General features: G+C 39.0%; 1 protein-coding gene across 7 annotated transcripts in view; it reads left to right on the plus strand.

Annotated features, from left to right (window-relative positions):
* nrxn3a (neurexin 3a) overlaps window positions 1-25,658 on the plus strand; it is a 171,253-nt gene extending 145,595 nt beyond the window's left edge. For 2 of the 7 annotated variants that reach the window (XM_074691829.1, XM_074691834.1), the window contains 6 exons: window positions 3,657-3,838; window positions 4,145-4,316; window positions 7,067-7,156; window positions 7,894-8,198; window positions 9,842-9,932; window positions 22,483-25,656. In XM_074691829.1, the coding sequence (XP_074547930.1) occupies window positions 3,657-3,838; window positions 4,145-4,316; window positions 7,067-7,156; window positions 7,894-8,198; window positions 9,842-9,932; window positions 22,483-22,787 (1,145 nt within the window). In that variant the 3' untranslated portion in view covers window positions 22,788-25,656. Of the gene's footprint in view, window positions 1-63; window positions 1,078-3,656; window positions 3,839-4,144; window positions 4,317-7,066; window positions 7,157-7,893; window positions 8,199-9,841; window positions 9,933-18,025; window positions 18,552-21,859; window positions 22,251-22,482 lie in introns of those variants that run through there. The other 5 variants (XR_012599774.1, XR_012599775.1, XM_074691833.1 and 2 more) reach the window with 5 other exon arrangements.
* The last annotated feature ends 223 nt before the right edge of the window (window positions 25,659-25,881 follow it).

Raw genomic sequence — 25,881 nt, forward strand, 5'->3', positions numbered from 1 at the left:
TGAGGCGTACATCAGCTGCTGGTCTTTGACTTTTAAACAATAACAAAGAGGAAAAAGATTTTTTTAGCTGTTTTTCATACTCTGCTTTTATGGATACTTTTGAAATCTTTCAGAAGTTATAGGAAAAGAAGACACATGGAGCTCTGAGTGGACAGAAAGCGATCAAGTGGATGTACAATGCCCTTTTTTTTAAGCTCAATCTGCAAGTTTAACGGGATCAGACAAGGTCCTCCTCCCTCTGGATCTGGATGTTTCTCCTTGCATGCATTGATGTGTTTTATAATTTGGAATCAGATGAAGACACAGGCAGGGAGAAATGAGTAAATCAGTGAGTGGCTGCATGAGCTGAGCCTTTGCATTGAAAGGAGCAGGAGGCGTCCCAGCCTGACTGAAAGTGAGGGCGGATGTTCATCTTTTGGGTATTCAAGGGGGAAACTGACAGCTAAATATGACTTAAAAAAGCAAACCCTAACCATCTGCATCAAGATTGACTGTTTCTGTACGTAGTGAATACACATCAGAGAAAACTAGAAGAGACACGAGAAAGTGTTTTATCCACAGGGGGCACCAAACTTGACCTAACTCTAAAAGTTTCTCACAGGAGCTTTAAGTTTCCAGGATCTGTTTTTTTCGATTTATTCTCTGCGAACTGTTTCTGAGGATCAGACTTCTGAAGAGTTTGTTGAGGTCTTTTTTCTTTATTATTATGGGGTTCTCCTAATCATGAAACTTTCCTGCCGAGCTCTGTTGAGTGTATTTGAATCGTCTCCCCCTCCACCATGTGCCCCCTAGGTGCCTCACCTCTCTGGGGTTTTATGAAAAGAGGCTGTGTCTTTGGTGTTCTCTATCACACCGTCTGGATGGGGTGGCTCATTCTGGGATGTTTTGCTGCCTCGGCAAAGCAGAACTCGCCAGCGCCGAGGATTATTGTGAACTCTGCTAGTGTCTCAGCACCTCAGGTGGTCGCAGCATCATTTACTCATCCAGAGCAGCATCATGCGCGTGGTATGAGGGACCGTTCCTCCAACCAGGCCGTCAACATTTACAGGTCCTCAGCATCACTAAAGGGGGGGCATGGTGAGTCGAGAGAGATGTTTTGATCAGTTATAATTCAGTTAAAAAGGATCCCAGATTGTGCCAGTATCTCCTTTAACCTCTCCATTTGCTTGCAGAGTTGTATTTAAATTTTTTAATTCTTATTTTTAAACATTTTTCTATTTATGATCCACAATTTTATTCACATTTTCCTCTTAAAACATGAATCCATTTACCGCACGTAGACCAAAGTGCCTTTAATGACACTACATTGGCCTGCAAAGTTTAGCAGCAAGAAGTAGGATCCATCCTTTTTCCCTGCTGAAAAGGATTCCCTGGATTAATTTTGTAAAAATGTAGACACTGTAGCTGAACTGTCAAAAGAAAAAGGATGTCAGGGGATTAGAAAGCTAAACAGGAGAGTGATAGATCATGGGCTAAAACATGGGTCAAACTGTTTGTGATAATGTTCATTCCAACCCACAGTCAGCAGTTATTCTGCAGTGGTCTGTTCAAACTTGAGAGTCTATCAATAAGAGTGAGGTTATGTTAGCTCTGCTTGGTGAGGTTGGAGTTGGTAGAGGAGTATCCTAGGACAAAACCAAGATTCACTGCTATTATGGACATGTCTCAGAGAACTGGGCTCTAAGGAACACTTAAATAGTCTGCTCATCTTCTGGACACTAAAGCCCCAATGTTTCCACCAAGTGGTCTGGTATGGATCAGTACAGTATGAAGTGGATTGATCAGTAAAGCCTGATCCTGTTTGCGTTTCCAACCGTGCTCTTCTTGGTGGGCGCCGTGTGAGCCAAATGCTGATAGCCATGTCAGCTATGTACTTGTGTGACGGCATAGCAGCACTTTTATAAAACGTAATGATGGAATACATCTGGATATTTGTTTTCTTTTGGCATGTGGCTGTTTGTTACAAAGCATAATCAAGCTTTGTTTCAGTGTGTTGTTCTTTATTACCTCTTTTGCACGGGAAGTGACGATTCTTTTGACCAATCAACAGACTGCAATGTTTCCAGCTCCACCTTCGAGGATAAGATAGGTATGTCTAGCATCCAAACAGAAGTGTCCCCAAAAGGGAGACAACAGGGGTCAGTAACTTGGGGACCTGTCTCAATTTTAGTCAAAGGAAACGCCACAAATGTGTATGCCATGCTGAGACAAACCAGACTGTACTGCTTTGTGGAAACATGGCTTTAACTACACTGCAAACTGAGTTTACAAAGCTTCATTGTTATCATGTTTAAACAACAGCTCTATGTAACTACAAACAAATAACTTGTTCCTTTGCATCCTGGGGAAAGTTATCTTGAACAAAGAAAAGTAGTGTTAAAAAGAAGATCTGCCCTCCAAAACAAACGCACGTCTTGGAAAGAGTCACATCTTTACGACAGTGGGTGATGGTGCTCATCTCTTTTCTTGACCTTCTCAAGACTTGCTGTAACAGTGAGGTCAACACATGAGGATCTCCTAACTGGTTCAGTGCATCTTGGGGGGTGCGGGCCTCAAACACCTCAGCCCCTAAAAGACCCCCAGAGGGCTGGCCAATCAGAGAGGAGAGGGTCTGTGGAGCGGGACACCTTAAAGAGACTGCAGCTAAGGGTTTTCTAAAACAGCAGTGAGAGGAAAAATACTGATTTTTTTTTCAGCTGTAATTAAATAAAGCTACGATGGGGGGAACAGAGGGACAGTACAACTACTGAGTAAAATACCCTCTCTTTAAACTGTATGGGTATGCTCATATTCATTCAGCTCTGTGTCTTTTCCCATTTCTAGCTTGGTGATAAATCAGGTTGAGTAACAGCATTTCCAATATGGCGTCTTTCATAGTTAACGTTCGAAACTGCTTTTTGGAAAGCAACTGGTGCTGTACCTGAACTTAATGCGTCCACAGAGTTAGTGGTGGAGTTTATGATGGGTCTGCACTGACTCTGCAGAGCAAAAGAGTCATGGACTGTAAGCAGGCTGTCATTTCGACACTGTGGTGGTTTCAGCTGTAGTACAACTGTTTGCTGTTGGCTGTGATTTTTTTTTATAGTTTGTCTGTATGTTTTTGTGTTTCTCTCATCATGAGCTGACTATTTATTCTCCTGAGTGATTTCAAGAGCTTTTCAATCAGTTCCCCGTTGAGAACAATGTTAGACAAATCTGTATGTTCACTGTTTGCTCAGAGTTTAGTGTATCTGCTGCTGTCTGTTGCTAGATGAGAGTCGTAGTGATTGCAGTGGGACACTTTTTGGTCCTTATTATGTGCTGATTATTGCAATCATCCTTCTTCTACAGACAACTTTCCAGAAGAGGCCAGGTGTGTGTGTTTGTGAGCGTGAAGCTGAGAGGAGCTGTTAAAATACCAAGACTGTACACAGATTCAGCGTGGATGTAACTCGACAGTATTTTATTTAGTTTTCAGTGTTTTATTTTGGGGATTGGGGCCTGTAAACCATTCCAATTGATAAAAGGTCCAGCTATGAATGTGCACTAATTTTTTGGTTGGCCCCTTAAGCCGCTGTGGCAGCTGTAGACGTAGATCCAGGTGATGTACTTGTTTGGTGTAGGATGTGTCATGAGACCTTAAGAGCTGAGTTATAGATTCATTCTTCCCTCTCCAGCTGGGACTACCTACATCTTCGGCAAAGGAGGAGGCCTCATCACGTTCAGGTGGCCGACCAATGAGAGACCGAGCACAAGGACGGACAGGCTCACCGTCGGGTTCAGCACATCCCTGAAAGACGGCATCCTGGTCAGGATCGACAGTGCCCCTGGTCTGGGGGACTATCTCATGCTGCACATAGTAAGTCATTACAGTCTGCTTTTGCTGCTGTTTGCGCTGATTTTGGTGCCCCCTATGGACACAGTGTTTCCTAACATCCTGCCCTTATTTTAACATATCATAACAAATATTAACAATATTTGCTGTGGAAGAGTTTTGAAAGGCTGTTTCTGTCAGTCTTGTCTGGTACCTCCACACTCACAGCACATAGAGGCGTCACCAGATCAAACAGATCAACAGATGTTTTATTCACAAAAAAAGGAGGAGAGGATGCTGAGATAAGGAATCAAAGAAAACGTTTCTCAGTAATTTTTTTTCTTGTTTCAGTTACAAGGTAAAATAGGAGTGACGTTCAACATTGGCACAGTGGACATCACTGTGCAGGAGGGCAGCACCCCAGTGAATGATGGGAAGTATCACGTGGTCCGCTTCACCAGGAACGGAGGCAATGCTACGCTCCAGGTGGATAACTGGTCGATCAATGAGCACTTCCCCACAGGTACAACACTAATTCATCCTCCTCATCTAACACACACCACTCATTCATCTTATTTTGAGTCCTGTTTGCTCCTCATCATTTGTGTTTCTTTAAGCTTCAAGCACTCTGACATAAGCATGTTCTGAAAAAGTCTAAATAATTCATCAGCCGCTCTCAGGTGTACACCTCTGTACCTTTGCTGAGGTGACTTAAAGAAAAATCACACCTCTAGGACTCTGATCACAGCAGTTTGGGGGTCTAATATTGAATTCTTGGGCTCTGGGGACCTCTACTGGTCTTCAGAGGGAACAGGACATCCAGACCTCTGACAGGATCAGGACGCAGTTATGAAACATCAGAAAAGATGTTAAAATTACTGTTATAGATATACAAATCAGCTGGAGTTTATTGAAAATCTATGAATGTATGCACCCTTGTGCTTTATTTGGCACATTAGAACATACAAACACATTGAAAGAAGCATAAAAAATGCAAAGAGGGTTGTGTTAATGAGGCTGCTTCATTTGCTTTGATGGAAAAAGCCAATGCAATCCAACTAACTGTAATCAGGCTGACAAATGACTGACGTTAGACCCCTCTTTTCTTCTCCTTCCCCACACTTCTACAAAGAATAATATCCATTTTAACACAGCTCATTTAAAAGTCGATAAAGTAATTGTGGTGATAACGTTACCCTTCACAGTAATGTAAAGCTGCTAGTTGGAGAAGTTAAGCTTCATGTGCCAACCGTAAACTTTTACTTTCAAACATTACGATTCTCTGACTTTCAGTGTAGTGTTGTGTTACATCTAGCAGCGATGTAACACAAGCACTAATATCAAACAGCAGACAATTAAAATCTCTTTGAAAAATCACCAGGAAAAAAAGCCTGACAACCATCAGCTAATGTGACACAGGAAACCACTGCTCTACATCCCCCTCACAGTCCAGCTTGTTGGGACGTCCTGTTGAGGCTGTCTGCTTCAGGGGAATGCAAGTTATTTTTTGCCAACAAAGATTTGTTCTGTAACGGGATGAGGGATGGGTACCAAATGAGGAACTTTTATAAGTGCCAACCAAATTCTGACAAAAGTACTGGGTACCAATTCACGTACAATCAAAAGGTACCATGTTTAGGTACCTAAATGCGTCCTTGCGACTGTGAGGGAGTGGAAGAGTAGGTGATTTTCCATGCTGGACATGAACACAGCATTGCAGGGTTATATATTATAGAATAAATATGTTAAATTGAAAAAAAAATTATTACTGAACAAATTGATATTTTTTACCACATAAACACAAAAAAGTACCAAAAATTGGTACAGTTGAGTACTGGTACCAATTGCCAGGTACCGGGCATCGTTGCCATATTTTTCAAATGTGAAAGGTACCCATCCTGTTACAAGATGAAGACCAAAACAAGTGGAAACTGAATGAAAAAATCACCAAGCATAGCAGGTGTCCAAAAAAATGAGCTTCACTCAGATGGCAAGAAGAAGAATGAACGCAAGTTAAAGCAATTAAATCAAGTTTTTAATTTACAGTTTTAAGGATTCTGGCTGCAAAGATCCCTTCCTTTGTGTATATTACCCTGCAGCATTTAAACTTCATTTTGGCCAGAAGTGAATAAGTTAAGTACTGTCCACTTCAACAGAACTGAGTCTTTTTCCAAAAATTGCAGCTTTGATTTAAAGTTTTGACACTTTTTCATATTTTTCTTCAGTCTTACACTTGACATAACTGATTTCCCAAAGCTAAACATTAATTTCACCTGAGTTAGATGTTCCTGTAACCTGACACATGACACCTGATTCGTTAGTAAGGGCTGAAATATTTACCATTTATAAATTCCTCATCAAAAGAGGGTATTTTGTGAATTTTTATTGTAACGTACACCATGTTTGTTAAGTTTTGTTAAAGCCTTGTGTCTGTTTTTAAGAAATACAGGACTAAAGTTTAGTCAGAGAGAAAGTCAGAGTGGAGGTTAAAGTGCTGTGGATGACCATGTACTGGCTGACCTGTGTCCCATGACAGAATCCACAGCCCAAACTTCACACGGGGATAAAAAAGGTCATAAGATCTAATCACTGGTTGTTTCTGAGCATGAGGAAGACTTAGAGTGTCTGCAGCGGGGCTGCTGCTTTTCCTCTCTCATGTCTGAGAAAGAGCTCAAAGGCTTGTTCCCGTGAAGGCTGGAGTGTGCCAGAACATGAGAGGAGAGAGCTGCTGCAGATTGTCCATGACTTTCCAGACATGACACGTTTAAGAGAGGAAGCACTTTGAAACAGGCGTTCAGGTTAATGCTTTGGGTGATAATTATAATAGTAGTCTATTATATGAATTACACGCTTGGAGGGGAGATGGCTGTGTTCACACATGCAACAAACCCTTGAACATTTGTCAAAAATTTCATGCATGTGCACAGCCAAGTTGGGCCCTTTCCAAAATTGTGAAACCACTGCTCCTACTGTCACATGTCTTCAAGCTTCATTTTGTTTCCAGAAAAAGAGCGACATATTTATTTTTCATTTTTTCCCGTAATTCACACCATCACCTTCGTATTTAACTGTCTTTGTGCCTACATGTTTGTTTATGTTTGGACAACAAACTCAAATCTCTAAGTTTTTCTTAATCTAAACTTTATTAATCCACTTTAATCCTCAGATAAAGTATTTTAAACGTGCTGTAAATGTGAGACAGTGATATTTGACAGGTGACGTGATGCTGACAGCCCATAAATGTTTTTATAAATGTCTTCTTAAACTTTAAAGGGAACAGCGACATTGAACGCTATCAAATGGCCAATAAGAAAATTCCTTTCAAATACACCCGACCAGTAGAGGAGTGGCTACAGGAGAAAGGTAACTTTAACTTGAACCCGTGTTATGCTCTTTTTTTTTTTTCTTATACTCTGGGATTATGTCAAAACCTGGATTTACACAAACTGTACATCCAGATTTAGCTTTTTTTATTGATTATAAGAATACACTGAGCATAGTTTCCTAAAAAAAAAGACTCTAAAGATCTCTAACAGAAGAGATCTTTCCTGTTTCTGCAAAATACTGTTTTAACGTTAATTGCATGTGTATGATTGCAAAAGCATTGCATGTGACTCCATGTGGAGCGTAACAACATTAAACCAGAAAAATAAACTACTGTAAATAAATTAACAAATAAATTGGGAATAAATAAGTTTATAATCAAAATGGATGTATTGCATGATCAGAGAAGTCTGAGGGTCGTGTTTAAATACGCAACTGCAACAACCAGTGTGAAGTGCAAGGTGCACAGGTGTCAAAAACCTTTTTCTTGGATCATATCAGAAAATCTGTAAAGGTGGAAAGTGTCAAAGAGCTTAAAAAAATGAGTACGTCCTCATACTGCTGTGACGTTGCATGCAGAAAAAGAAAAAGCTCAATTAGACAGTTCAGGTATTTAAAATTTAAATTGTAAAAAGTCTTATTTATGGGAATCTCTGTATTGCACATTGAACTGTTGAAGCACATGCACTGGCTGTTGCAGTAACACAAAACAAGGCCCTCACGGTGTGTTCGTGTTTGTGTAAGGAAAATATCTTACACCTGGATATCTCCTCTAGGACGGCAGCTAACAATTTTCAACACTCAAGCAACAGTGATAATCGGGGGTAGTGATCGCGGCCGGCCCTTTCAGGGCCAGCTCTCAGGCCTGTATTACAATGGCCTCAAAGTGTTGAGCATGGCTGCCGAGGGAAACCCCAACATCAAGATTAACGGCAGTGTGAGGTTGGTAGGTGACGTGCCAAGCGGAGGCTCAGCAAGGACCACCGCCATGGCCCCTGAGATGTCCACTACCTTCATAGAAACTACCACCATGATGTCCACGACCACCACACGGAAACACAGATCATCCTCAACTGTACAGGTAAAAACACACCTTCAAGGAAACTGATAAGAAACGGATGTCCATCAAACTCTAGTCAAAAGATATTCTTCGGCTGCCAACATCTCCATACCCAAAAACCTGTGATTGACTTGGTTTAATAACTCCCAAATAATGATCTTCTTTGAGCCTGGTAGTTTGAATCTGTCTCTGTCAGTGATGGGAAGTTTGGCTCATTTCAGAGAGCTGGTTCTTTTGGCTTGGCTCCCAAAGAAGAGCCAGCTGTTTTGGCTCCTGAATGGCTCTTAATTTAGTATCATTTGTAGCCTCATATTTTAGCTTAACTTGGCAAATATGATTGATCTGTGTTAGATAAACCCTTTTGCATTGAGTGTTTTTACAGAAATTTGCATAACTGTCTCAGAAACAGGCATTCTAACTTTTGTACAGCACTGTAAAAAAAACTTTTTTGTAGACATGCATTGCAGATTTCCTTAATTTTGGGGGATCAATGATTGGTGATTGGTGATTGGTGATGGGTCCAAACCTTTGGATATGAAACTAATTTTATATACCTCTGGAAAGGTCTGACAGCCAGCCAATGTTGCTTTTTGCTCTGAGACCTAAAACTCAGGACACTTTATTGGTTGTTTAAGTGAAAAGATAAAGATTTTATAAATTAAACGAATAATAAGATTGGGACATTGAAGGTACATGCTGTCAGTTATAAAAGATAAAAAATAAAAATCGGTACCAGCCCAAATAGGTATGGGCAGATCAGGCTTTTTGAAGATCGGTGATCGGCAAGAAAATTGTGATTGGTGCACCCCTACTTTTTTTGCACAAAGAAATGGACAAAAGATGTGGATGCATATAATACTGTGTTAGCAGATGTTACTCGTATTTACGTGTTTTAAAGAAGCAACACACTCTCCTCCTCACCACTGTCAGCACAAGACGCCTTACCTGAATGAGCATCCCCCTCTCTGCTATCACATAATGGTATGATCCTATGCCATGCTGTCAGCCCAAACAAAGTTCTGCCATGAGCAGAGCTGAGTGACTATGTGAGAGCTAAGCAACCAAAGGAAAAGAGTTTGGAGCTGGCGTTCACTCAATAGGAGTCGGCTCCTCTGATTTACTACAAAGCATCGGCTCTGAGAGCCACATCTTTTGATCATGACACATTACTAGTCTCTTTCAGCTTCTGGTGTTCCAGTTTAAAGAGTGACCTTGTAAACTGGAGACCTTCAGCTGAACGTGTCAGTTCACAACAGCTGTTCAAATACAGAAAGAATCTTCAGGAATGTATCTGAGGTACTTTTTTCTTTTAAGGTATCAAATTCTTCTCATCAGACAAGTATCTAATGACAATCTAAAGCTAATGGAAAATGATGCAGCCTGCCAAAACTCATCAATCAACAGGGTCACACAGGTCGATCTGCACCTGTTTCAGGCTTTTTGAAACAGCTTTGTCTCTAGTTCTGGTCTCCTTTTGATCTGGATAACCTTCATGGGACTTTAGGCCTTGTTGAGAAACAAAGATAACAAGGAACAATTTAGATCTGTTGAAAACACCTTAACCGTTCCAGTGTGCTGACTACTTTTCTCCTATGCCTTTTCTATTTCTATTTCCCTGTGTCTGGATACCTTTGCTGCTGCTTGGACCTCTGACGATCCCAAAGCATTCGACAGACGAAATTGTGTCGTCTGCAGAGTGTTCGAGCGACGATGAAGACCTGGAGGAGTGTGACAATAGCCAAGCAGGTGGGCTAGGTTAGTTTGCATTTGCTTGCTTTCTCTGTGCTTTCAACTTCATCTGCACCTGAGGATCGAGGTATCCCCAGAGCATCACACCCCCATGGTTGGAAAAAGTGTAACCTCATTAAAAAACCACTATAAGTCGCAGCACACATAATTCCGACCATGGAAAGTCTGATTACCATAAACCAAATTCAAATTGAAGATGGTTGAGCTGGAACATCACAGTGGATACATGCAAAGTTAATGTAGTATGCTGCTTACACAGAGCTCTATTGGAATCAGAATCAGAAATATTTTATTGATCCCTGAGGGGAAATTATATTTCATGAGCTACACTTGCACATGGGGTTACTCTGCGTGGTGAACATGGTCTCCAGTAAACATACAAACTTTGCCTGCAGAGGGGAAAATAAGGGTTAGCACATGTCATCACGAATGTGCAAAATTTGTATGACGGAGAACCATGTTTTCTGCACTGATGCTGCAAAGTGTTTTACATTGTGTTGGGTTCACAGCTCCTGCCATTCACTGGTCTGCTGATTTTCATTTTAAAACAACACATTTTGATGTTTTCATTTAATATTTTGTTTCCTCTAAAACTCATTGTGTTGGCTTTTCCACACTTCTGTTTTATTTATCTTTTTTCCATCTGTGATTTTTCATATTTAGAAGCTTGCGTTGGTACATGTGATAGAGAACAGATATTGAATTTCTGTGTACAAGTTTTTCTTTTTTTGGGTCATACTTTTGCTTTTAGGTGTATTTGTTATTCTGTCTTTTTTGTATCTAAATATGAAAATTCAAAAATGTTGAAGAATTTTGATTACCTTTAGATTCTGGTTTGAAAAAATGTGGGAATGTCTTTATTATACAGGCAAATTTCTTCTTTGAAACGGCAGGCGGTTTGTTTTGTATCCTGAATAACAGTCAAGTTTCAGTTCAAACATCACTGTAACATCTTAAAGCTCTCAGAATATGGTTTCTGATCCCAAATAACCCAACAAAAATACAGCATATCCTTCAAAAAATGAACTTCTCGCAAGTTATTTTAAGATGCCCAATCACCTGTCACAGCCAACAACTTTGAAAGGCTTCTGTTTGAGGTGAACTATAATAAATACATGGCATCTTCTTTACTTACCAACAACAAAAAATGTTAAACATGAAGTAAATCCTAATGAAAAAAACACAGGGTCAATTGAATCTGTGATTTTTTAGTTCAACAAAAATGGATATCTCCAAAACACGTGTAACTCCAAACACTACATTGTGTGGTGGTGGGTGGTGACAGTACAGAAAAATGCTGATGTAAAAGGCACTCAGAAAAAGTTGAAAAGCCTCTCCAACATGTCGCCAACCTAATGATACGCCATGGTGAAACCTGCATTTGTCAAACTTCTTCAATTTGTCCCAAATGGACTCAACATCAAAGTACATTTTGTACTTTGATTAGCAAATATGGAAACACATAGTGTCCTGTGTTTTACAGACGTGACCGTTATACCAGCTTGAAATGCAAAGAGGGTTATGGTGTTGTATTCAGAGGGTGGCGCTAGACTAGCAAAGGTGGGGCAAACATTGCAACACCACATACAAAAAGTTGTGATGATTGATATGACTTTTTTTCAGACTGATACCAGTACGAGTACTCCCTCTTAAATATGCACCAAGTACCTCTAGTGCTTTTGAAACGTAAAGTTTCAGTAAACAGTGACAGGTCATTTTGAACAAAGACAGCACAGTCAAAGTCCAAAATAAAGCACAAACAACTCTCTGAGTCTAGGATTTGTTTTTGATACATTTACAAAAGTTCAAAGTAAAACTAACAATTGTCAGAGTTTTGGTATTTTTTTAAATAAACTGAAGTGCAAAGTAAAACAGTTCAACTGTTGACTGTCTCTGGTTCAATCGTGTTGTCTGAACAGGACCTGACACACATTTCCCTTAGCAATTTAGCGCCAACTACTGGTGAGGAGGACTAACTCAACATAACATTATTTTTGCCTTGAGTATCGGCTGCTGGTATCGGCAGCCTTCATGAGTACAGATACCCTGAAATAAGATTGGTACTAGTACCTGATACCTCATACCGGATATCTGATATGGGTACTTGCCCATCCCTTTATATAAGGTCTATAGATGACACTTTGAAGGCGCTAATATTTGTTTCTATTTGTATGCCCCGTTAGTTAGTCATCAAAACAATTTTTATGTTTAGCTCAGGAGAGATTTTTGTTACTGGTCAACGATTGACCAATCTAACTCATGACTTTTGGCACATTATTTTACTTTTGATTACATTTTGAGTTACGAAAATAAATTTGGGGTCACTTAGTTTACATTCACCTTATTATCACACCATGTCAGTGGAGGTTTGGAGGCTGTAATACTCAGGAAAAAGATTCCCCTTTAACTTTCCATTGGCGTTTTTCTGTGATTAAAACATGTATTGTCACTACCACCCTATACCCGGTCACCAAGTTAAACCAGTTACATGTGAATCCAGGAATTATGCTGGTTGCCATGCGTGTACATCAGATAGAGATTTTCTTCTTTAGGACTGTATCTGGTCTATTTTCTAAAGTTAAAACTCAAATCGTTGAGGTTTTTTAAGCCGCTCTGCTGACTAACAGTTCATTCTCCATCTTAAAGGACATTCGCATATTTTTTCAAAGAGTATGTGAAAGGTTGTGGTGTAAATGGGATAAGAGTTATGCTGTTTAGCCTGAGATTCATGGGGATTTGTGAAGAAAGACAAAGACAGGGCCCCAGTCATCCAGTCATGTGTTTACACAGAAATTCACACCATTCTAACCCTAACATCAATTTGACGTTAACAGCGCATGCTATGATTTCTTTTCTCTCCTTTGTTGGATCATTTTGAGAGTCAATGCTAGTTCCTGTTTCGTTTTGTCTTTTCTAAATTTTGGTTAGAGAGACATCATCCCCGTCTGAATCACCAGTTATCCAAAAACTCATTTTTGTATTTTGGCCAAATCATGTGTGGCATGACGTTTTGGTGGGTGATAATTGTTTCCACTTTTCTTTGGGTTACCATGGGGCTTTTAGTGAAAACATTTCTATTTCTACAAAGGAATAAACGAGGCAAAAGAAATAAATTCTCACCCAAATTATAAAAAAGCTGACGGTGGTTTTATCTGAAAAGATCCTTTAAATTGTCCACCATCCTTCCAGTTCCCCTCCTTCCCCTGCGTTAAAGACCTTTTTAACCTAGTGGAGCAGGTTAAATATTTCTTTTGCCACAAATTCTACTTTTTTCTCCACTTTAATATTTTCTCTTAAGCCATCATTGGTACCAAAATCTTTCAGTCATTCTCTTGAGGGTGACCTCTGATCATTTCTTGGCATGCTTTTGAGTTGATCCTTAACTCCATGACCCTTCGTGTTTATACTAACTTGTTTGCTTTGTCTGCATTCGTCTTTATGTTAAAAACCATTGTTGCAGTCACAGCGACATCCAGTGTCGTCTGTCTTACCCCACACTGTCTTATCGTGTGGTTGTCGTCCTGAGACGTTATCCAGTGATTCTGTTCTCTGTTGTAAATATGTAGTGTTCCCTTTTCCTTTTCTTTAATTCCATAAGATGGCAACTAACAAGGGCTCCCTTTATACAGGACACCTCTAGATATCTGTCAGGGAGTTAAGACCAAAGATATTTTGAAGAAAACCTCCTGACTATAGTTAACACTATATTTATGTCGTAATTAATACGCGTTTACTTTTTCTTAACCGTCATGCGAAGAATATGTCATTTCAAAGATCTATTAAACCTTCCTCTTCTTAATGCAAGAAAACAATATTTTGCTTGTTTATAGCATTGCAAGTGAGAAATAAATGTGTTCTCAAAAGAAAATTAGATTTGATTATTAAACAAATTAATATCTATTATCATATAACATACAAAAAAGTACCGGGGCCAGGTTACCGGGCATCGGTACTGTATCATTTCAAATGTGAAAGGTACCTTTCTCTATCCAACAGCTTCTTCAGTTCTTGGGTGGGCGGAGCTATATTAGCCTATATTAGCAGCCCCCTGGCTATTTGAACCGTGCCATACTCAAGCACGATTGCCCCCATGCAATGTCGATCCCCTGCTGGAGAGTACAGCCAGCGGTCATGCTACTTCAATATGAACCAGACTCTATGCACATGCATGGCTGGCCTGTGTCATCCTGAATCATCTGTTCACACAAAGTGCAATCTCATCAGAGTCAGGGATATAGGCCTGCCAGTGAGTAACATGTAGTCCTTGGGAAAGTCGTAGACCTAATTAATGAAAGTAGCTAACTAGATTAGTAAGTTTCTTAACCAGGTTGATGTGTGAATGGATATACCTCCCCAAATATACTAAGTCTTGTTACTGTTCCGAGATAGTCCAAACCCTTATACGGCCACTCCATACTGCAAAGTTAGAGGCTCACCAACAGTATGCAGTCAATCAATCAATCAATCAATCAATCAATCAATCAATCAATCAATCAATCAATCAATCAATCAATCAATCAATATTTATTCCATTAACCCTTTACAATACACAATACCCAAGTGCTTCACAGGGGTGTCAGGAGTGACAGTAAAAAAACAAGCAAATCTTAAAACAGTACGTAAAAATACAGAGTAAGGTGCAACACAGCTACATTTAGTAATAGCCTGTCAGAGAAGATAAAACAGAATGAAACAAAGAGTGTACATAAAACAGGACAGCCCTAGTCAGAATTAAAAGCCATTCTAAAGACGTAAGGCTTCAGCTTAGAGTTAAAAATGCCAAGATCAGTAGTGGTACGAATGCCTGGGGGTAGCCTGTTCCACAATCTGTATCAGCAACAGCAAAAGGATGGTCACCCCACTGTTAATACACTATTTAAAGTGAAACAGAGTCTTCCAAATAAGTTGAGGCCATTTTACAAATTCAGATGTTTGGTAAAGGAGACATGAGTTAAAACCTTCATAGAAGCTTAGTTCACCTGAAAGTGTCACCAATCTGAGGTCACATAAGTCTACTTTGGACTTGAGCTGTAAAATGTAAAATATTTTTGTCTTTACAGCAGTTGTGTTCGACTAGCCAAATAAAGTAACTGGTTAGTGTTGTGGTAAATCCAGGTTCCACAGGAAGAAAAATTGTGGTGCTGAGGGGACAGAATGCACATACTTCCTGTGGAACCAATATGCAATGTCTATAAAGAGGGTCAGCACTACAGACCGCATAATACATGGACGCAGTCTTTGTGACAATACCAGTCTGTATCTGAAGCCCATACTTAATGAGTGCTATGAAGAAAAAGCTTGACTCAGCCTAACCTGACTTATAAGTACACACATTTCAGAGGCCGGTAACACAGGTGTTGAGGAGGTAAACTGGAGCCAGGTTAGGTTTATGATTTTCTTGTATCAGCTGTGTGGAGAGTAGTCAGACTTGTGCCATCTTATGGAATTCCTCTCAGGTTATAATTTACCTACATGGAAGAACCATGTGGGAAGCATTAGTCAAAGAATATAATCACGAGTCAAAATCCACAGTGGGGTTAAAGCTGGCATCCATAATGTTTTCATGACACGGTTATTTTTCCCAGTATATTAAACAGTAATACAGGGAGACTGCTGGATTCCTAAAACTGGATTGCTTCTGTCACAACATTTGTTTCATTCAGATTAAACAAGTATTAGGTTTTTGCTTGCTTTTCTTGCATTTGAGTACATCATTAGGCCATCTAAAATCAATCAAAGAGAAAGGCCCAAAATTCTTGAATTAGCTGATCATTAGAAAAGGTCATGTGTTGCTGTATTTCTGATATAAATGTTTCTGTATACCGTTGTTATCCTGGTTTAGTCCCCAGGAGATCTTCAACAAAGAGATGTGAAAAACAGATCAAACAACTTATGTTCGCATGATTTTATTTATATAATTGTATATTATTTTTAACAATAATGGATAAAATATACAATCATAAATTATTTAGATTTGGAGGACATTTCGAGGACACCCCCTCTCCCGAAATGATACTATGCTGACCGTATCTTTTTTAAATTAGACAGATGTTCTTTTTACTGCTAGGGCGTTAAATTTAGAGACTGTATTTTTAATTTTTTGTAGGCGACATAAGAACCCAGTTGATATCACAGCTACTTGAGAATACACATTGCTAACTATTTTAGCATTAACAGTTAGCTTTTACACTGCAAAAAGTCAAAACTGAGCAATTTTTTTGTCTTTATTCAAGTAAAATGTCTCCAAAGACTTCAATTAAGCTTGATACACCTGGCAAATACAGAAAAATGTCTTATTTCAAGATATTACAGATAAAAAATAAAGGCTGAACAGCTAAACGAAAGGGCTCAGTAGCAACAAGAAAATAAATCTTGTCAATGAGGTAAGAATAATGTACTTTTACTTTTACTTATATTGGAAAAATATTCTTTCTTGTTTCATTGACAGATTTCTATTATCATAACAAGAACCAAAGGCCTTATTTTTGGCTTTTAATATCTTAAAACAAGACATTTTTCTGGACCACAATGTTTGAATTAAATCTAGTAAGATAATTTTTACTTAATATTTGATAAACACTTGCTTAGTTTTGAGTTCTTGTAATGTATGTTCCACAGAACATACATTTTTAGCAGTCTTGAAAGGTTTTTTTTTTTTTGAAGGGGTAAGTTTTACTTTCAGTCTCTATGTTATGGATATCAGCTTTAAGCTCATCTTTTGACTCTATCACACTTGAATTTAAAAGAAAAAAAAATAAATTCTACATGAAGAACATGACAAAGTATTTTGGATTCATGTTGTGTTTTTTCTCCTCCCAATTTCTGTTTGTTCAGATTGAGCTGTGTCCCAATTGCATACTAACATCACTTGGACCAGGCTGCTCTTGTTATTGTGGTCTTTATTTGTTTGTGGCTGGTGGGGGGTTGGGGGTGGAGAAAAATCAAACAGGTGCACTGGTCGCACTGGGAAAATGACAAAATGTATGCTCAGATATGTGTTAACATTTGTGTCCCAAATGGAAAAACAAAAACAAAAGAAGAGAATTGGCTTTTAAAGTTCTTCCTGTTTGGAGTATCATTTGTTGTTTCTTGCCAGTACGAGCTGCAGCATTTACAAAATGAAGCCTCAGAGTAAGGGATTGGGACACAACTCCTTTTTTTATTTCCTAACATTGATCAGTCTTACCCTCCCCACCCCAGTTTGCTGTGTTGTTTCTTTTCTACTTTCCCTAAATGCAACTTACTTTAAGCATGCATCAACATCCTGCAGTACGACTAAAACAAAACCAAAAAACAAATATCAAAAATAACCCATTGTCAGCCAGTACCGTCTCTTTCTAATGTACACCCAGACTGCACGGCCGGTTCATGTTTAAAGACTAACATTACTGATAGATTTGCCATCGAGAAACACCTGAGAGAGGAGCTCGTCCTGTGGTCGAGTGCCCCTCTCAACAGTGTCTGTTTTCTATTGTGTGCATCTGGTTGTAGTGTGTGCAAAATTTTTAAATGGCTTTGTTCTTTCATCGTAACATTTTTCATTTAGTAGTTTTGACTGGTCATATTTTTTGTATTTATCCAATTGATCACTGGCATTTTGGTTCTGATTATGGTTTTTGGCTTATTAAGTATGTTTGGTTTGTTTTTTTGTCAATCAGATAATACTGAGAACACAGTGGGAACTACTTTTTTATATAATTTGACTCTTTTGGATTTGGAACTACGTCAGTGACTAACTTGTGTGTTTTAACTTTGACATAAACTTTCCTGGGATTTATTTCATTTTACAGTCAGAATAACTGTGCTATAATTCAGCTTCATGCACTTTAAACATACGCCAAAACCCACAAAATGAGTAGTTGATGCAGTTCCAGATCCACTCCTTACATATATCTTCCATTTTTCAGATTTTTTTAAATCCAAACAAACTTTTGCAGAATAATCTTTTCACTTTAAGACAAAAAACAAATGAATTGCATGGCTAAGAAGTTGCAGTTTAGGGTTTGTCAGACTTGTCAGTGTTAGAGTTCTTCTGTTCTTTTCTGTAGATGGGCATGTATATTGCTCATTGTTTGTATATCCCCATCCCTTCCTTACAGCCAAAAGCTCTAATGCCGCCCGACCGCTTCGTACTGCCTTTACATGGACATGGCAACTGACTTACACTGTCACCCTCATCACCCTCATTTCCTATGTAGTATGTTCATAGGTCCCGCCCCTTCTTCACCTTCTCCCTTGTCTTTAGAGATATTGAAATATGAAGTCATCCATCCATTCTACACTAAAGAACAAATGACAATTTAAGCAAAAACTGTAACATGAATAGATTTTAGATACTATTAAAGTCTATTGCAATGGAAAAAATGTAGATACACATTTTTGTAAAAACAAATTATTTACCAGGAAAAAACCAAAACATAAAAAAACAGAATTATGGTGTTTATTTTTTGTTATGTGGTGTGGATGTATGTGTTGTTGCCTCCCTGTACCGTCGTGTTTCAAGATAGAACACTACAATGAATAAAAATGATCTTCAACGGTACCTAGCGGCTATCCAACATTCTTACAACTTTTTCTTTATAAACTCTTTTCTTCATGCCTAAATCATGCGGGCAATTTGTTGATGTAAGTAAACCACAATCAGTTTCTTCTTCTCTCTCTTTGAATGTTTACTTTGAAGATGCAGTTTGTAAACTCTGTGTGGATGAACGGCTCCAAATACTCTGCTCTGGTGCCCCATAAAAACTAAGTTGCTAATAACACTGTTGCCAACTGTTCAGTGAGAAAAGTTGCTATTGGGTGACCTAAAAGTCAACAGAAGCTGATAAAATGATGTCATCTCTAACTTTGCATGTAACTGTCATGGATGCTGGAGGAGAGAGAAAAAGTTAAAACACAAAGGGATTAAAAGTAACTTTGCAGTTTGAGCACAAATGAGGCAATTGTTGAGAAGCAGCTGGAGACCCTGACTTCTGTTCATGTCAGAGTCTCTAAAAATGTCCAATAACAGCAACAAGAGTCACTAGATTTATCTCTTTTTTGAAAAAGACTCACTTCAGGGGCCTGAAAAGACACCAAATAAAGCAAATAAGTTACTATGTTTGCAACTGAATAGTAAGAAGAAAAAAAAAAGTTGTAAATTCACAAGAATTTATGAGGAAAAATGTGTTATCTTAGTATTTTGCTCAAGGCTATCAGAAAATTTTTTAAAAATGTAAGAATATTAATGACGCCACACCTCTCCAGGGCGAAATTATTTAATATTTTTGTATCATATTTTATTGATTCTGCAATTGTTGCACCTGTTGTTTTATTTGAACTAGAGCCAGCTCTGCAAAGAGGCCAAAGCTAATCTTTATTCTTGTAAATTCATTGGATTAATCTCATAAATTATTATGAACATGAATTATTTTTTCAAGTGGCCCTTATCTTCTGGTCTAAAAATGATCTGAAACTTGGTGTAGATTCTGATTGTAGACTGAAGCAGCATCTCTGTGTACGTTGTCTTAAGTTAAGGTTTCATGTCTATATGCAAACACTGAAACTTGTAATGGTTGGGTTAATTCACAGAGAGTAACATATTCTGTCATCTGTTTACTCTTAAGTCTTGTCCCATTAGTATCTTAATACTGCTCGCACTATGAGAGCAAAACTATTAAGGCCATAACTAACTGTGGTCATGTGTGGGGTCTCACAGTTTCATGTTGAGAGTTCATGGCTTAGTGCTTAAATTATTTACAGATAGAAATGTGTTAGAAATTGGTGCAGTCGACTGCTTCAACCTGCAGCAACAACATATCCTGTAATGGCTGCAGCATTACACTTTGTCACTTATAATGCTAACCAAAGTTATCCACTAAAGTCCTCAGATACTTCACATCAGAGATAGAAACCCTGCAGAGTTCAGCTAAAAAAGAATAATTTAACAGAATGAGCAAAATTGTCAACATGATAAAATATCAGCTTGAGATGCCTTTGATCTCAAAGATTGCAAACTGCATCCTAGACTTAGCTGTTTTCTATGAGTTTTGATATTTCTTTTATTGATTAAATGTTTAAAAGAGGTGGTATTATGCTTTTTTAGAATATATATATATATTTAAAAAACAAATATGAAGATAAACTGTTGGATGTTGATGCTTAATGTGAGCAAACAAGTCACATGAGATTTCAACGATATTGACTCAAGATCTGTTAAGATTGTGACCCCACATGTTGGTGTTACATGGCAGCAGTGGACTGAGATAAATCAAGTTTTTAGTGCTGTAAAGCCTGAATACAAAGCCTAAAAAATGAGCATAATACCCTTCTATGATGAAATGATGTTATTTGTTCTTTGATTGCCTGTGAATGTGTTGTTGCCTATTTTAAGCTGCTGGATGATAGTTTATGTTTGAATGCTCACTCTGAGGACCAAGATTTCTTTTTAACAGTTATTTTTTCCTTTTCAAACAGGAAGTATTAAAACATGTAAAATTAGAGTAAGTTATTAAATGAAGAGAGGTACAGGATGACCCTGTTTTTAAGTACAAAATGAAGCTGTAAAGCTTGATGGAGATCAATTAGTCTCACACAGAGTGAGCATTCATCTGATGTTTTCTCTGCCCTTGATTATGTATGCATGTTTACTTATTTAAAGTTACATTTAAAAAGGTTTCTCTTGGTAACAGAGATGTTCTTGAGGAGTTCTTGGGAACAAAATATTTCAGAGTTTTGGATAGTGTTGAGTACCATATATTAAAGTCCAGCAAAAAAGACCCTTAGAGTAAGAAAGTGTATGAAGACACTTAAATAACTCAATCATTTTAAAGGTTTTGATGAGCAACACAAAAATGAATTTCCTGGAGCTATTCTTGTAGGAGCTGAATGATTCCTGTGGCCCATACTTATCCGAGTTCCCACTGAGGCCTGAAGTCCTGTGAAGATTATGTAAATCAGGGCGATAAAGTCTGGAGGGGAAAAAAAAGTTTTTGCAACACACTACTAGACCAGTAGAGGGCAGCATAACACACCCAATTTTTTTCCAGAAACCGCCCTTGTAGAAGTACTTTCTAGAGGTCCAGGAACTATGGGGGGTGGAGTCTGCAAGCTGGACCTTGATTGGTGGAGCACCTACAGTGTTTTAATTCCCCCCCTCTGTCCTCCCACAATGAGATCACACCCAGCTATGATTGACTTGGTTTAATAACTCCTTAACAGTCATCTTCTTTAAGATGTTTTTTCTCGACCTCAGTGAAAACGCAAACAACAATGGGCCACAGGAACCATTTGGTTCTGGGAACTCTGGTCAAAAAACACCCATTGATAATAGTCGTCTTCTAAATGATTCTTAGGGTCATATTGCAAAGATTGAACAGCCTTTCACTGGACTTTATCTTTATGACAGAGTCAAAGTGATCCTCCCAAACTGCTCTGTACCTGAGAAATGTTTGTAGAACTGTACAGATTCTGTATTAACAGGAAAAAATCAAAAGGTTCAAGATGCTTGGAGAGCCATTTAGCAGTAATACTTTTTCACATTCTGTAAAATCACTATTTTCACTTTAAAACTTTAAGAAGATTTTTCTATACCTTATCTGGATAGAACAACATTTGCAGCTACTATCTGCATTTTGACTCATCCAAGATTGCAAAGTTTAGCACAGATGGGACTTCTTCTGCATGGATTTTGAGTAACCTTGAGAAAGTATAAATGAACTGGTTTCCTGGCTCTCTCATCTTCAGCCTTTTGACATCCATCTGTAAAATTATTTGTAGAAGTGGTTGTGTTTTGATTTTTCTCTCTGAATAGAAGTGCTAGCCTTGTTGTTGTGATTCTGTGGATTTAAGTTGAGTTTTATTTTGTGTTTTCTGTCCAGATGAATCTCATTGTGTAGTTTTATTATGAAAACCATGCTTTCCTCTAACATGGCTCTCTCTGTCTGCAACCCCAGGAGCTGAGTTAGTCATCCCAGTACTTGAGGATCCATTAGCGCACCCCTCTGTAGCTCCTCGTGCACCCTTCATTCCCACTCCCTCAACCCACCACCCACTCCTCACCATTATTGAGACCACCAAAGAGTCCCTGTCCAAGGCCACTGAGGCGGGGGTACCTTGCTTGTCGGACCGAGGCAGCGATGATTGTGATGATGATGGCTTGGTGAAATCGGGGTATGGCTCTGGCGAAGCGTTCAAGTCTAACCTGCCCCCCCTACCGATGATGAAGATTTTTACACGACCTTCTCCTTGGTAACAGATAAGACCTTGTCCACGTCAGGCTTTGAAGGTGGCTACAAAGCTCACGCACCCAAGACTTTTAGACCAAACAAACCTTCAGTCTCCAGACGCGGTAGGACTACCACTACCGCCATACCACTAACCGCCGACCAGAGCCGCACCACCGCCACCTCTGCCTCCACCGCAACCCTCCACAATGCTGGCAAAACCAATAACCGCGAGCTAAAAAAACCCCAGCCCGACCTAGTGTTGCTTCCATTGCCCACATCCTTTGAGGTAGACAGCACCAAGCTGAGGGGCCCATTAATAACCTCCCCAATGTTCCGTAATATACCCACAGCACTCCCCACAGAGCCGGGCGTCAGGCGAGTCCCAGGGCCCTCGGAAGTGGTCCGCGAATCTAGCAGCACCACCGGGATGGTCATCGGAATAGTGGCGGCCGCTGCCCTGTGCATCCTCATCCTCCTGTATGCCATGTATAAGTACAGGAACAGGGATGAAGGCTCCTACCAGGTGGACGAAAGCAGGAACTACATAACCAACTCAGCCGTGCAGAGCAACGGCGCAGTCATGAAGGACAAACAGCAGAACTTGAAAGGCAGCAACAAGAAACAGAAAAATAAGGATAAGGAGTATTACGTGTGACTGTGAGACTTTCCAGAAGAAAGAGAGCACTAAAGAGAACACTTACTTACTTATCACTTTCCTTGTGAGGAGCTATGACAAATGATGGTATTACGTGGAACTTGAATAATCCTATACTGTGCTGAGTAGTTGAACTGATGATATGTACTGTAATATAAAGCACACTTACTATTGTAAGCATAAAGACAAGGCTAAATAGCAACTTTAGAGACCTTACTCTTCTATCTGGTCAGAGACGTTATCAGTATAGAAAATATTTCACAGCTACATCATTCTCCTAAGTGACTTTTAGAGCTATGTGATCCTTGGCATTAAACAAAAAACTTTTTTGTAAAATTGTTAATTACAAAAGGCTCATAATCTTCTACATTTTCAGCATGTAAGCAACATGTAGTGCTTAACAAGAGGGGGTCAGGCACAGCGTCATTGTGAAACTAAAAAAGGACTCTTGTTGTATCAGAATATGACAAATTTTTATGGTTTATACATAATACAAGTGTGGTGTCTAACTTATTTTTTTGCTTTGAGCAAAACTGAAAAAAGACAAAAAGAACAGCAAGAAAAGAAAACTCTATCTGTGTATAAAATGATACCAAGTCAGTGAATTGCCGCGGGCAGATCTCAGAGGATATGTCCGGGGGTTCTGGCGCCTCACAACTGTTGTCATCGTCTGAAGGACAGAGTGACTCACTGTGTGGAAACAAGTGGCTGTTTCTCTTGGTCGAAAAGCAACTGATTGTAAAATGCATGCCATCCTGATTCTGCAGTAAAGTACAGTACTGTAAAAGTCCAGTATACAGTGTTCAACTTGGACCATTTAATGCCAAACAGTTCATCATCAGATCAGAACTCAGCCCCTCCCGCCCCGACCTCCTCTCATCTCTCTTTCTCTTTCTCTTTCTCTTTCTCTTCTTCTTTCTCTCTTTCTCTCTTTCTCCCATTAAAACCCCTCAGAAAGTCAACCATGGAAAAAAATCTCTTACAGAAATGGTCTATTATTGATGCACAGCCAGTTGTGGTTTTATCTTTTTGCAAACCTGTATGTTGGTTCGTTGCCTCTTGTTCTCTTTTCTATGGGGGTGTCAGGAGGAGGAGGAGGAGGACAAATGCAGTACTACAACACTGTTAACAAATGTGTATACAGAAATAAATCAAATGTTGAAAGTGTGAATTCTATCTGCTGTCACAGTCAACTGTGTCAAAAAACAAGAAATTTGTTTACATATTTTATTACATGCTAGCTGTTGTACTTTGTAGGTAGGAAATTGTACATATACCATGACAGTTGTAATTTTTAGTACCTCTATTGTACAGACTGAACATATGGTTTATCAGCGTATTTCATGACAAAAATCTATTAACTGTTAATTTACATGGAGAAAATCTTTAATCAGAATGTGGAGAATCATATTGATATTTCATAAAGAATAAAGATGTATTGTTAGCCTAGAGATCTAACCAGAGATGTTTCTAAAGTTGCATGAATATTTAACTACTTGCAGTTGTCCAGCAAATACAAGGTGCCCTTCTTTCTGTATCATGGCTTTTGTGTTCTGGGTTACACAAGTGTCATTTATTTTTGAAAGAGAATAAAGTCAGAGTTATGACAAAGACAGAAATCAAAGAGGCTACAGTGGATGGGAGTTTAGTTTGAAAGAGAGTGGGACTGGTCACCTCGAATCACGGTCTTACCTCCATTCTCTCATGGCTTTTCATTTCTTTGTCCTCTGTTTCCATTATCTGCAATCATCTATCATTCAGAGGTATGGAGGTGCAGTCGTCTTCTTGCCTCAGATTTACATTTTTGTGTTATAAATGTTCTCATAACCTTTTTTCATCAGTTTGATAACAAATAAAACATTCTTTTTTTTCTCTGAGATTATGATGTACTCTTTGGATAAGTCCAGTCACCCGCTGTTCATGGCATTCCTCAGTCCCTACAAGAGACTTTTTTTGTGACTGTTGCTCTGCAAAAAAAACCTGAAATCTGATCGAGTGTCCTGAAGGGAGGTGACAGCTTCTGAAGGCTTTTGTGATGTGGTTTTCTCATTGACAGTCTGAATACCTGCTCCTGTATGCTCAGCTCATGGTTAGTAGCTCAAACTCAGGGTGTATTCACATCTGGGGGAATTGTTCTGAAACACCCACCCCCAAAGCATTTTCTGCTTCGTTTGGGCATTTGTGAACACAGCGGTCGCACTTGGCTGCAGGACAAAACAAGCAGAACCAGATAGCCAAAATAGGTGGGTGAACACAGCTACCTCAGCAACCGGCACAACTGACTCATAGCTGTGGTTCACACTGCAGTAGTAGTAGGAGGCATTAAGCACCTGGCTGCCAACTGTTCAGTCAAAACAATGGAAACAGAGTAGAAGAAAAACTCTTGAAAACAAGCATGTTTTGATTATATAGCAAACACTGGTATGTTAGCCAGATGAATGCTTAACACAAACAAACCAGCAAACTGCTGATGCGCCATGGCTGTTGTTTTTAGCCATAGGAAACTCTCAACTTCTGGGTGAAATTTCCGACCAGTGAGAGAAATATTTGGACACACATGGCATTTCTTTAAACTTGGGATTACAAGAAACTTTTGTCATGTGAACGCAAACAAACCAAGCGACAACTGCAATAATTGTATCACTTTTTCCCCTGAATCAGAAAAAAAAGCAAATTAGCCAAGAAAATGTGAATACACCCTCAAAGTGCATCTTACTTTTTACATGTCAGGTGTCTGGAAGTTTTGAAATATGCTGCTCTAAAGCCAAGCGGTGTTGTTTCCCATGACGGGGAGCTAGAGGCAAGAAGACTGCAGTAGCTTAACTACAGTGTGCTAAAAGGGACAAGATAGCATACATCACACAATAAAAAATGCCCCGCAAAAAAATGAAATCTAAGCAAGTGTTAATGTCTAATTTTGAGTAAAAAAAAAAAATTTTATTGAATTTTACATGAGCCACATTCACCAGAATCATCCAGGAAAAAAAAAAAAAAATTGTGTAAATCTGCAAGTGGGGTACAGAAAGTACTCTTCTTGAGATTCTTGTATTAAGACATTGAATCAGTCCAAGAATCTTAACAGATTATTTTTTTG

This window comes from Halichoeres trimaculatus, unplaced genomic scaffold, assembly GCF_033239565.1.
Source record: "Halichoeres trimaculatus isolate MK-OKI-2021-1 unplaced genomic scaffold, fHalTri1.1 fHalTri1_scaffold_17, whole genome shotgun sequence".
NCBI classification, from domain to species: Eukaryota; Metazoa; Chordata; class Actinopteri; order Labriformes; family Labridae; genus Halichoeres; species Halichoeres trimaculatus.